We start from the raw sequence: 12,990 nt of genomic DNA on the forward strand, positions 1-12,990 counted from the left end.
GGTTTTTGCTCCTCTGTCTAGGTTCTTATAAAATGTCCACACGGTTGTCCTTTGAAGTCACAATGAACCCACTCATTCCACACGTGTTTGTGGGCCCACCTCCTCACTCCTAGCCTTCCAGGTGGGCGCCTGTATGTTCTGCTCACTCCATGCCTCTAAATGGGTCCTTTGCATAGTGTCCTTTCACTTTCTGGCTCTGGTGTCTTAGCTGGAAACATGGGTTGAATCAGTACATCTCAGGCCAAAATTTTATATAATTTTCATATCATTTGAGTCCATATATTTTTTAACTTTGCATTTAAATCTTAGTGAAAAAAAAAATCATAGCATTAAAGAATGATAGAATAGAAAGATCTTTGGAGATCCTACTCCCACTATCTTTTTTTGGCTCATTAGCCCAAAGTAATGTTGCAAGTTAGTGGCAGAACCTTATCTGGAATCTGATTTCCTGGCTTCCAATTTAGTGTTCTTCCCATGTACTTGCAATGTACTCTACTCTATGGTATGTATGTGTATTAAGTAATATGTCCTGTATAAAATATGAATAAAATGTCCATGTGGGGAAAATAACACATACACACATCCCTTCTCTACCGAGTACTTCTTCATATGCTCTGATTATTTATTTTCCCTCATCTTTTCTTCAGTGTTCCTAGAATTATGTGAGCCCCTAAAAGAGTGGTCATCAACCTATGGCCCATGGGCCACATCTGGCCAACTGCCTGTTTTTGTAAATAAAATGTTATTGGAATAATACAGCCATAGTCATTTGTTTACCTGGTATGTAATGTCTGAGGTACCACAGGAGATTAATTTGTAGACCCTTGCCCTAAACAATCAGAATTGAGATGAACTAAACAGAAATGTGTTTGAGTATTAATGTAACTCATAAGAGCAGGTACCAATAAAATGGTATGGAAATATTAAACCACAAATTAGATGACTGAGCCCAATAACAACTAACAAATTAGACTATTTCTATCTTTGCACCTGTGTTTTCAACTTCCTGTTTTAACCCATGCATTGTCTTAATTTTAGGGATTTTAAAATAGTAAGAGATTTGTGAAGCCAATTACATCCTAGTATCTTATCCTCCGTTAACTTCTTGTTTTTAGCAGAATTCTTTCACATGGAACCATAACTTTGACACTCGGCTAAGATTGACTCAAGTTCAAAAGGAGGCATGGGTGGTGGCAGGCAATACTGTACAAGACATTAACATGGTGTAGGGGACAGTGTGAAAGCAAGAGTCAAATAATCAATTATTTAAATCCTGGTTCTATCTCTTCCTCTCTCCATGACCTTGAGCGTGGAACTTGGAGGCTTAACTTTTCGCCCAGAAACAGGAAGATTACATCTAATGTATGTGAACCATTTAACACAGATCCTGAATACATGGAGCAAAGGGAAACAAAAAACTTCACGATATACAGAGAAACCACTGGTTGATGTACCTGGTAATCCAGGGTACCCATCAGTCCTCCTGCAAGGCAGAAACCCAGAATTCTGCGTTTTATGCTGGAAATTTTCACTTGGATATTGAACTGTTGTGGAAGCTGATGGGTTCAAATTTTCTCAATATAACATGATAAGTTATATTTGTTTGAGTCTTACCATGTGACAGTATTACCAGTCTGAAACAGTATATGCCTTTTATCAGGGACATATTAGTATAAATGCTTACCCAAAGAAAGTTGTTCTTATAATGAAATTTGAGGGATTATGAAAGGAAATTATTTTTTAGTAGAAGAGTCCTTTGGGAGTGCTTTGAAATACCTACAATGTCTGTATATATTGCTGATCCTTTTTACAGATTTCAGGATTTCTGATGAAAGCTGTATGTCCTCATCACTGAACATGCACACACACACACACACACACACACACACACAATATTTGTATACAACTTTAAGGGGTTGAGGATGCAACCCCTTAGTTAAATATTCCTGTTCTTGATTTTTTTTTTTTAAATGAGGCTGAGTATTTAAATTTTACCCTCAAGTCACAAATACATCAGAAAACTCCCCTCCCCCATGCTGGTCTCAAGTGTACACAGCCAAAGTTCACAGAGGCACATTTTATGCAGCTATTGTGGGCTCTGTGGTTTCTGTTTTACGTTCATACTAGCACCTATAAATAATCCCTGAGTCAGTGAACAAATTCTTTAGAACATAAGAGAGGTACAAGAAAAGGGCAAAGATAGGTGAGGAAAATCGACCGTTGACAACAAATAAATTCAAATGTGGACATTAGTAGGACAACCTTGGGTAACGAGGACTACAGCTATTCTCAGGGGGGAAGGGCATAGGCAGAATGAAAAAGGTGAGCCCCAGGACTCCACAGAAGTCTTCAGAGAATAGGAGATTCTGTTTAAATTTCTGTGACTCTGTTCTCTTTCAAGTCAGCATCTTGCATTCAAAAAGTAACTTGAAAGCCACTGGATCTGAGCATGCCTCAGCTCTTAGTCGCTCCCCCTTTCCTACAAAGAGGTCTTTGCAAGGCACTTGGGAAAGGATTAAGTATCACCAGAATCCCAGAGTCTTCTACAACCTGATGATCACACTTCTCAACTCATCCCTGTCCTTTCTCTACTCATGCTCCTTTTAAATTTCCCGATATCAACCAAGCCTGAACTGAGCATGACCCTGGGGCACTGATCAGGGCGGGAGGCCATTGATGGTGTGTGGTTGCCTAGTGGGCTGAGCTGTGCTCCCCCAAACTGGGGAGCTCTGGGTTGTCCTCCCACCTGTTCAGGCCTTAGTTTCTTAACTATAAAAAGAGGGGACTTCCTTCTAACACTAAGAGGATATTTTTCTAATCATAAAGAAAAATATTAAAGGATGTGTCTGCATGCAGCTGCCAGAAATGCAGTAATAGTGTGAATTAACTTATTTTACAGTAATGGGACAGAAATGGGAGCAGAGGAGGGAAGATTTAGAGATAGCTCCCATTTTTCTCAGCACTGATCAGATCTTGAATGGGGCAAGGAGAGACTGTGCACCTGACCCTAATAAGACACAAATATAAGTAAAGAAAGGCAAACCTTTTTATTCAAATCCCACCGCTGCTTCAGAGTCAGTTTATGTCCTACTTCCCAGGCAAAGATTTTTCCGATTACTAGTATACTATACTGAATACTCTTTCCTCTGACCACCCACAGCTCTATATTTTATCTTTATTTAATTTTAACACCTGACTTCCCCCCCCCCCCCCCGTTGTTTCTTGTTTCATCTATTCAGAGCCTGAATCCCTGTAAGACCAGAAGTTTCTTTCCATATTTTAGTCTTCTTCTTCACTGGTGTCTTCTATAGTCTTCTGTAAAACTCATTATTAAAAAATCTACAGAGCTAAGTTAAATTGTGAGGCAAAAAAGAATTGAACACATGGATAGAGTTTTTGTTGGAATAGTGGGGTTGCAGGTTCCTCTGATCTGGCTCTATCCTTTCTGTCCATATTTAAAGGACTTCCAGAAAAGACCAGTCTCAAAGAATTCAATTATTTTACAGATATTTGTTAAAACCTTATTATGCACCAGGAGTTATGTTTATCATTAAAATGTGTGATGACCGATAGATCCACCTCTGATAACAGAGTAGTGTATACATAAGTGCCACTTTTCCCAAACCCTCCAAATGCTTTCATCACAAAGTTCAGGTCTTTCCACACCACCTGGGCTAAAGAGTGCACTCTATGGAAAATTCTATGACTCGCAAGTGGTCAAAACCCAGGACAAGGTATTTGCATTTTGGTGCTTTCCAAAGGAGAAGGGAAGATGAAAACCAACCCTGTCTTGATCCCAGATATGAACCAACCTATCCTTCCAGTCCCAGGCCCTTCGGACACCTGGGCCTGCCAGAAAGGGCTCTGGGAGGAAGTGGAAGGGATCAAAGCCTTGCACTCACTGAAACAGAGAGGAGGACTCAGCCCACCCCAGTTCAATCTTACTCCCTCAGAAGGGGAAGCTGCCCTCAGGGAAATGAAAAGATCACTTCCAACACCATTTACTGCAAGAAAACACCAACCCAAGTCATGGCCTTGGAGAGTCGACATCAATGAAGCAAAGGTAAATGGGACAGCGCAGAGGGCAAAAATAATTTATTGTAAATATTTTTAAATCCTTTTCCATGAAAAGTCTTCATTATTTTCTAAAAAGTACAAATACATTAAAGCTTACACTTGATATGTAAAAAATAAAGAGGAAGAAGGATAATTCACCTGTTTTGCTAGTTTGCGGAACTATCCTCAGAATGAGACAACGTTACAATAAATGCATCTTCTAGTTCAGTAAGAAGGAAAGTTTTCACATTATCCAGAGTCCTGGGTCCTAAAGAGCTTAAGGCAAATCTACCTGAGACAAGACTCAGACACACACCCCCACACAGCTGCCCCCATACTAACTTCCACCTAAGGTCAACCTAACTGAGATATTAGGCTAAAGAGCTCTCATTCCAGGACCACAAACTCTTTCTCCTGGAAAATTCCCAGCAATTTCCCCGAGAAAACAAATATTCTGATCCCTCATGACAGGCAAATTTCCGAGCCAGTTACCAATATTCTCCCACCCTGTTAAATGAACTGGCGTTAAGCTTATAACAGTTTGTTTCAGAGAGTGGTTCTTCCTGTTTCAAAACCAGCTTTCATCAGATCTACAATCAAAGCCTGAAGACACCGAGTCCTACTAGAAGGCCATAACACTGGACCATGAAAAGCCAGTGTGTCATAGTTCTAGCAGACGGTGAGGGTTCTTAATGATTCCCTGATGGAAGGTTGTGAAAAGATACATGGGAAAACTCTCCAAAATGAGAGCAGAGTGTTCAAAACTCACAGGGAATCATGTTTTTAAGAGAGGTGTTCAGGAGTCACAGGAACAATGAGGAGATGCAAAATAATTTGAAAAGAACATTTCCTTTCTGCAGCTACTGAGAACACGGTGACACTGGATGATGTGCCTACAGCTGGTTTGCTAAGAAATGCAGCTTCAGGTCATGAAGGTAGACACATGACCATGCTGCTCTGATCTTAAATGCCCTCGCTATCCTCACAGGCTTGCTTAGAGGTAGATTAAATACAATGTTGAGTGGGAGGGGGATTTCAGTGAGCCCCTGGCTCAGTTCTCCCTCACCTTGCTGCCACCTCTCCAACAGCCCAGGCTGGCGGGATCCTGCCCAAAAGTCTACCCCAGCACTAAGGAGAAAGTGTCCACATAGAGGTGGGGACAGGTAGCGCTTCAAGAATAGCAGTGACCTCACTCCGCAAGGTCCACCCTGCTACCCTGTCACCCCTGCCCCATCTGGTTTCCTGCCTGTACCACCAGTGGAACCAGGGCGGCTCCTGCTGTTTTGCTGGATGTCCTTCTGTGCACCATCAGGAGAAAAAGGACCGTGCCTCGCCCTCTCATCATTTCAAATTCTTCCAGTTAATTCACAGTATGTTTTCCGTAAAATAGAATGCATTATCTTCATCCCACAGCTCAGGGAACATTGCTTCAGACACAGACCGGCCGCTACCACTTCACTCTGAAAAGAAAATACAAACAAAAGACGCTAAATGCTTAAGAGTTATGATTAATTTAAACACCCATGGTTTCATTTGACTTTATTTGGTTTGAACATATACTTGTATAAAATTGGAATATTGTAAATTCCTAACAGGAAATTTCCTCTTCAGTCAACACACACACACAAACACAAACCCTGAGTCCTTTCCAAAAGGCAAATACCACATTGTTCGCTCATTTGTTTGGGTATAATTCATGAAAAATAACATTTGATGAGGCCTTTTGGATACTGAGGACATTTTAACATTCAGTCCTTTTCCATGATCTCACTATAAAAATACCTCTAAATTTTCAGGGTTTTTTTTAAAGGTGCTCAGTGTGTCATGAGAAATCCAGATGAGGGAAATGGTGTGAGCCGGCCTGGCCGAGGGGGTGGCGCCCACGCAAGGACCTGGGACACTACATAGAGAGCCCTTCATGCTCCACCACAGGCTTCTCACAGTTGACTGGGGGCTGGGTGGTTCTCTGTAGCAGAGAGCACTGTAAGAAGAAGAACCCCTGACCTCACCACTAGATATTAGTAACCAACATACAATCTCAATAGCGACAACTGAAAATGTCTCCAGACAGCCCTGCCTGGTGTGGCTCAGTTGGTTGGGAGTCGTCCCTGCACCCAAAGGTTGCTGATTGGTCCTCAGACAGGGCACATGCCCAGATTGTGGGCTTGATCCCCGGTAGGAAGTATGCAGGAGGCAGTCGATATTCAATGTTGTGCTCTCACATCAATGTTTCTCTCTCCCTCTCCCCTCCTTTCTCTCTAAAAACCAATAAACTATACTTTTAAAAAAATGAAATAAAATTAATGTCTCCAGCCATTGCCAAATATCCCTGGAGGGAGGCGGGTGTGCAAAATTGCCCTCAATGAGGATTAGTGCTCTTTGCCTAAACTCTTCCAGTTTTCTGGAGAATCTATGAAAAGCCAAAATGGTTTCCCTTGATGTCCCAGGGATAGGATTCACTCCGGCTCCTCTGCTAGGAACCAGCTCATCAGTTTACCCCTCCCCGCCAAAACCTGCAAACCCGATTCACTGTCCTCACTGCCTGGAGCCCCGTCCTCTCCGCTCTCACAGAAACCCGGATTTGCCTCTGTTGCCCTCAGTCTCCCAGATGACTCCTTCACATGTGAGAAACCTGTGCAAAATAACTAACCCAGAGCCAAAATAGATACTGAAGTCCCAATGAAGCCACTGTTTTACATTTGCAAAACAGACTTCTACTCCTTAGACGGGGACCCCACCCGTACATAATGTGAACAAGCTCAAAGACAGGGGAGGGAAGGGTTGATCCATTTAAAAAAATGCCTTTCCCCTTGAGGGTATTATGCTTAAGTGAAATAAGTCAGACAAAGACTGTATGGCCTCGCTTGTATGTGGAATCTAAAATAAAATTTAAAAAAAGAAAGAAAAAGAAACTCATAGCAAAAGAAAGCAGATTGTCAGTTCAGTGGGGGATAATTTGGGTGAAGGCGGTTAAAAAGGACAAACTTCCTGTTATAAGATAAGTAAGTACTGGAGTGTAATGTACAGCGTGATGACGTAGTTCACACTGCTGTATGGTACATGTGAAAGTTCTAAGAGGGTAGATCCTAAAAGTTCTTGTCACAAGGAAAAAATTTCTCATTGTTAAAAAGAAAGCAACAGACTCAAAATGAAGTCACTTTCACTAAGCCCCACCAAGACTTACCGCCTCAGAAAAAGGCTGAAAACCAATCAGCCTGGAGTTTCCTGTCAGCAAGAGTGAGGTCACCTGCCTGATAAAACCCCCTGTCTTTCCGTAAGGGAAGGTCACCTTGCCCAAAGCCCATTCTTTTCATTTCCTTGCCCCGCCCTTTTTCTGCTTAAAAAAACTTTCTATTTCTTACAATTGCTCTGAGCACCTTTCTGTTTACTAGATGGGCTGCTTCCAGATCCATGAATCATCCAATAAAGCCATTTAGATCTCTAAGTTTACTCAGTTCCATTTTTGTTCCTTTACAGTAACCGTATGAGATGACAAGTATAAAGTGAACTTACTGTGGTAATCATTGTAAAATATGTATCAAGTCAATTCTAATTAAAAAATATATATATATGTATATATATGTATATATATATATATCACTATATAAATATATATATATTTAAATCCTTTCTGATTATTATAGTAAGGAAAGTTTTTATTTTTTTATATGCCTGCAGCTAGGTCAAATAGTCATTGTATTTCCAAATCAAAAAATGAGAAATATGCACAAAAAATCCCAGAAACCCAAATTAGAGCCTAATTTAAAGTTCTGACTCTAAAGTACACACATATGAACCCAAAAGGAACCATAGACTGGCCTCAGAGAGTCCTTGGAATCCCTGAAATTGTAAAATGTTGTGTAGGGGGAGGAGTTGTGTGCCTTTTATTCTGGAGAGAAGGTACTTGGTTGCCCTCATCCTCTAAGCCTTAGAGTCTAAGGGGTATACAAACCCAAAAATGTTAAGAATCTCTGCTCTTTGAAGAATTAAAACATTATCTTTATGAAAAACTAGTTGCCCAGCTCATCACAGGCATGGGGGTAACCTGCCAAGCCCCCGGCACATGTGAGCATGGGGAATTGACCTAAGCACCCACAGGGTTTCACTTGGTCCCTCCCAGGAGCCTCGCCTATCCCCTCCACAGCCATCTCTTCTCTTTCGTTGGAGTTTACCTCTCACTTGTTCTCTCTCTTGCCCTACCTGCCTTCTCTTGTCTTTTTCTTTCCTCACTTCCCAAATGGTCACTGTCCACCCTTCCATTTGAGAGGGGCCTCATGGCCATAGTTCTGAAAATATTTAATGGCTGAAATGCTGCTCAGGCATGCTATGGAAAATGGATGTGGGGTCACCGGATTCACCGGGAGGAATGATTGAGAGAAAAAGGACAATCTCCTGGGGAGCAGAAACTGGCTGGCTTACATGGCATCCCTGGGGCCAGAGGCAGAGGCCGACTGGGAAATGTCTCAGGCTTTTCGGCTGAGCTGTCCTCTGGCCTCTAAATCAATAACACTCCCCTCCCCCCCCCCCCGCCCCCTTTATCATACTCCTAACCTCACAATCCTCTGAAGCCTTTCTGACACTCCTCCCCTCTCCCTCGCCTACATTTGGAAAGAGCTGGTAACCACAGTATGTGCAAAGAGGGCTCGGAAAATCAAGGCCAGTCACCACAGCAGGCGGCCACCGCATCTCATGCAGGGTAGATTCCCCCCCCCCCCCCCCCCGTCACCTCTACACAGGAGGGGCCCAGGTTTCTTTCTTTCGAAAATTCTTGTAGAGGATGCATAACCCCTCCACTCCACACATGTATGCTGTCTGCCTGGCCCACAGACACACTTTATTTATCCAGATGCTCTGTGAGGAAACCATTTATGAGACTTCCCCAGTGAACTGAAATTTGGCCTTCTGAATGTCATTGTTTCTGTTTATTGTGTGTGTGTGTGGTGGGAGGGGTATAAAAAGCTTTAAGAACTGCTTGCTAAAACTTTCTGCGTTCTTAGGCCAAGATTAATCTACTTCACCTTCAGCCATCATGGTAAGTGCCCACTGTCGGGCTGAAGTCCCACGGGTGCTTTATAACTTCTCTGTTCCACTCGCCTGACACTGGGCTGCTGTCACCGTGCCTGGTGCTACACATCTTCTTCTATTTGCCTTTTTCATTATTTCCACTAGTATTTACTGCTAATGTGCAGAGAGTGTTTCTAACGGATGGTCCATGAGAAAATGAGACACCCAAGATTGTTGGCCTCTGGGGCTAAGGAGAGCTAGTGCATCTCTAAGGGAGGACTCGGAAGGAAGTGAGGAGAGATGGAGAGAAAGGCCAGAGCTTCAGTAGATACATGGAAGGACATGTCAATGCTGTGGCCATTCCACCTCCCCACCTTCCTTTTGCCAAGTCTTGTCAGAAAAGTTATCCTGATAAGCGGGGTATAGTCTATGCTTATTAAACAACATCAGTTTCCCTGTTTTGTTCTTAGTTTTAAAAGTAGATTAGTAGATTTATTATACTTTTCTAAGGAAATAGGTCAATTTGCCTTTTTATACCTCTTTATTAATTTCTTAATGAACTCAGTGGCCTTCAACAGAAGAAGAGATAAGTTGCCAAGTGAGATAATAGTTCAATGATTGAGCTATATTGTCTATTTCAAACTGTTTAACACTTACTTCTCTTATGAAACCATGGTGTTTCCATGAAGAGTATAGTCACAACTCAAAGTTATTGTGCTTTGGGTTCCAGACCACCATAATAAAGAGAGAATCACAATAGAGCAAATAAAAATATTTTTGCAAGTGAAGGGTCTTGCCTCCGATTCGTAAAAAAAATTCAACATCCATGAAGCACAATAAAGTAAAGCACAATGAAATGAGATATGTCTGTACTAATGACATTATGAAGTGGAGTATGGGGCTTAGCATGTGTGTGAACTACAACAAGGAAACTTTCAGCAATCCTCATCTTTATAGTTTACTAGTAATTACTTTTTCCATGATTTTTCCCCAACTACTCAGTCTGGAGGACAGGGACTGTGTAACCTCCACAGAACATGGAACATCACCTGCACAGAAATCAACCCGAAACCTCTGTCCCCAGTCTGGTTCACTTGTTTACCATCCCAACTCTGTCCTCTTGACGTGCTCGACTTACTGTAGAGCTACAGGGACTCCAGATCGAGCCCCAGAGTCTCACAGCCAGACAGCTTCTGATCATGGAAATCCTGTAGCAAAATGCCCAGCACCAACTCCTCACTCATCATATACTTCATAAAACTGTCATCTTCCGATGGGACCCCAAACTGCAGGTGGTAGGTTATTGTGGCATTTTCCTCTCTGAAAGGCAAATTAAACAGAGAAAGTCAAATGGAACAGAATCGCACTGCAAGTCTGGAAACTGGTTTTAGCAATAACGTTTCTTCTTTTAGTTCCTCATGTTCTTCCAAGTACAAAATAGCAAAGGGTGTGCTGTCCTGGAAGAATCCTCTTCCACGGGCCTTGCACAGAATATTCCGGTGACCCTCCCCCCCTCCTCCCCCTTAGAACACTCCCTGAGAGTCCATGGAGAGAGGCCACTGAAGGGAAAGACGGGACCCAGCGATTGTCAAGGAAGAGCCAGGGGACCACTGTCTGCCCCAGCTCCAGTCTTTGGCCCCCCAGGCAGGCCAGGAAAGCCCTGTTCTCCTCCTGTATTCCCTTCCGCATGTGCTCACACAGCACCCCTTTCCCTGCCCCAACAAGTGCAAGTTAGTCAGAGCAATTTGTTTCAGCCAGTTCATTAGTGTTTAAGGTAGGGCCCAAAGCTCCCTGCCTTCAGGGGTGCAGTACTCCTGGGCTCCAACCGCCCGAGTCCTGTACCAGCGGCAAATCATACACCTCCCTGCTTTGACCCCAAACTAAGAAACTTGTTCTGTCCCATTTCCACCCCTGAGGCTGCCAGCGATATGCTCTCAAGAAGGGGACCTAAGGAATTTTTCCCATTATCAAAATAAAAATAATCATAGGGCTATTCTCAGTTAGTGAGTAGATTATATTATCTGTTAAATGCTACTTCGACATTTAGGTTTTCCACAATTATCCTATTACTTTCAAGATGACCCAGATTAAGAGCAAGCAATAAAATAATTAAAAGGTAGCCACATCTGAGACTCTCACCCTAGGGCGTTTTATAGACAGGCCAGTCCCAAAAGTGAATGCTGCCCCTATTAAGGACAAGCAAAGAGCTCCCTCTTGTGGCCAGAGGTCACCTTAACATTAACGTGGCTGACAACAAGTTTATACAGACAGTCAAGAAATGTGCCAAACCCTGGGGTTTAAATGAATAACAGTCAGACTCTGGGGAAACAGTTTCAAGGACGCCACTACAGGCAGGCTGAAAACTGTCCTTTCAAACTCTAAGCCAGCAACTCTAGTTTACAGGTACTCCCTGTGCTTTACCTTCTAATTATCGCTAAGGATGGTCCCATATTGACTCACAGCCACCCTGTGCTCCCATGAGCAAAGGGTTGGCTTATGGAAAGGACTAGAGGCTGATTTTCATAAGACCAGACCAGATGCTGAATGAGAGGTTTGGTCCCATTGTCATTCTACCAAGTCAGTCTTGGGGTGAATGTACACATGGCTGAATTGTGAGGGGAGAAGAGGGATTTTCAGGGAAGCAGAGAACTCTGTGGGCTTTGCCTCATCTGCCCACCACCTGAGTGGGTCCAGCAGCAGATAAACCAAATGGGCATTTCCCAGGTTTTCATTGAGGGGGGCTGGGACTGAGGTCAGGATTTGTGTCTACACAAATGTCTGCAGGCCTGTGGCTGTCTCCTGCTCACAGGCAGCAACTGCGGCTTTGGAGGCAATGGCTTTTGTTCCTCAATTCAACACTGTTGAAACTCTGCCTAGATATTAAAAAAAATGTTTCCCAGACAAAATTTCTTTATCTAAAATACCAAAACGCTTGGGTTTTTCTTTCCAATAACTTTTAAAGGCAGATTCTGTAACAGTAAGTCTTCAGACTTTGAGCCATGTTTCACTCCTTTTTCTGATGAGTTTTTCCCGGTGTCAACCCCAAGCCATTATACAATCCCACGTCCTTTAAGCCATAATAGGAGACTGGATTCTTGGAAAAGCCCTTCAGTCTAGGTGGCTCTCAACTCTGGCTCAGTCTTTGAGTTGCAAATTGGGGCAAGTGCAGGGAGGAAAGCATGTTGGGTCTAATTATGCATTTCCCCATTTTCTATTGGTGTTTTAATACCAAAGGTTTATGATTAAAATGAGAAATGTCAAAGAAGTCACCTTACTTGGCCATAAAAAAAGAATGAAATCTTATTTGTGACAGCATGAATGGACCTAGGGTATTATGTTAAGTGAAATAAGTCAGAGAAAGACAAATACGATATTTCAATTATATGTGGAATCTAAAGAACAAAATAAACAAACAATATTGAAATAGATTCATATATACAGAGAATAGCCTGATGGTTGTCAGATGGGAGGAGGGTTGGGGGACTGGATAAAAAAGGTGAAGGGATTGAGAAGTAAAGATTGGTAGTTACAAAACTGTCATGGGATGTAAAGTACAACATAGGGTTATACAGTTGAAAAGAGTTTTTAGGGGTAAAATAGGCAGGTTTAGGGAGTTTTAGGAATTAGGGGGTCCATGGGGGAGGAAGGCATAGTTGGTCAGGGGCTTGGAGCTGCCAAAAGGCATTCATTCACAGAGAACAAAAGGTGCACCACAGGATAAGGAGAGAAGAAGACATCCATTCGAAGAAGATAAGGACAAGCCACAGGGTATGGGGAGAAAGAGGAAACAAACTTTCACAGAGGACAGAGAAATGCTGACAAATGGGAGAAAGAGGAAAACAGGTTTTCACAGGAGACAGAGAATTCTACCACTGAAGGAGGAGAAAGAGAAGGGGACACCACGAGGGGGTTGAGCTTTGAAGTTGATGT

At 42.6% G+C, this 12,990-nt stretch overlaps 1 protein-coding gene across 2 annotated transcripts in view; it reads right to left on the bottom strand.

Annotated features, from left to right (window-relative positions):
• Nucleotides 1-4,077: 4,077 nt before the first annotated feature.
• C3H3orf52 (chromosome 3 C3orf52 homolog) overlaps nucleotides 4,078-12,990 on the bottom strand; it is a 29,290-nt gene continuing 20,377 nt past the window's right edge. Inside the window, exons 5-6 of one of the 2 annotated variants that reach the window (XM_008146593.3) lie at nucleotides 10,199-10,380; nucleotides 4,078-5,516 (exon numbers count right to left, since the gene is read on the bottom strand). In XM_008146593.3, coding sequence (XP_008144815.2) covers nucleotides 10,206-10,380 — 175 coding nt within the window. In that variant the 3' untranslated portion in view covers nucleotides 4,078-5,516; nucleotides 10,199-10,205. Of the gene's footprint in view, nucleotides 5,517-10,162; nucleotides 10,381-12,990 lie in introns of both variants that reach the window. The other variant, XM_054712027.1, reaches the window with a different exon arrangement.

The sequence above is a fragment of the Eptesicus fuscus genome, chromosome 3 (genome assembly GCF_027574615.1).
Source record: "Eptesicus fuscus isolate TK198812 chromosome 3, DD_ASM_mEF_20220401, whole genome shotgun sequence".
Lineage (NCBI taxonomy): Eukaryota > Metazoa > Chordata > Mammalia > Chiroptera > Vespertilionidae > Eptesicus > Eptesicus fuscus.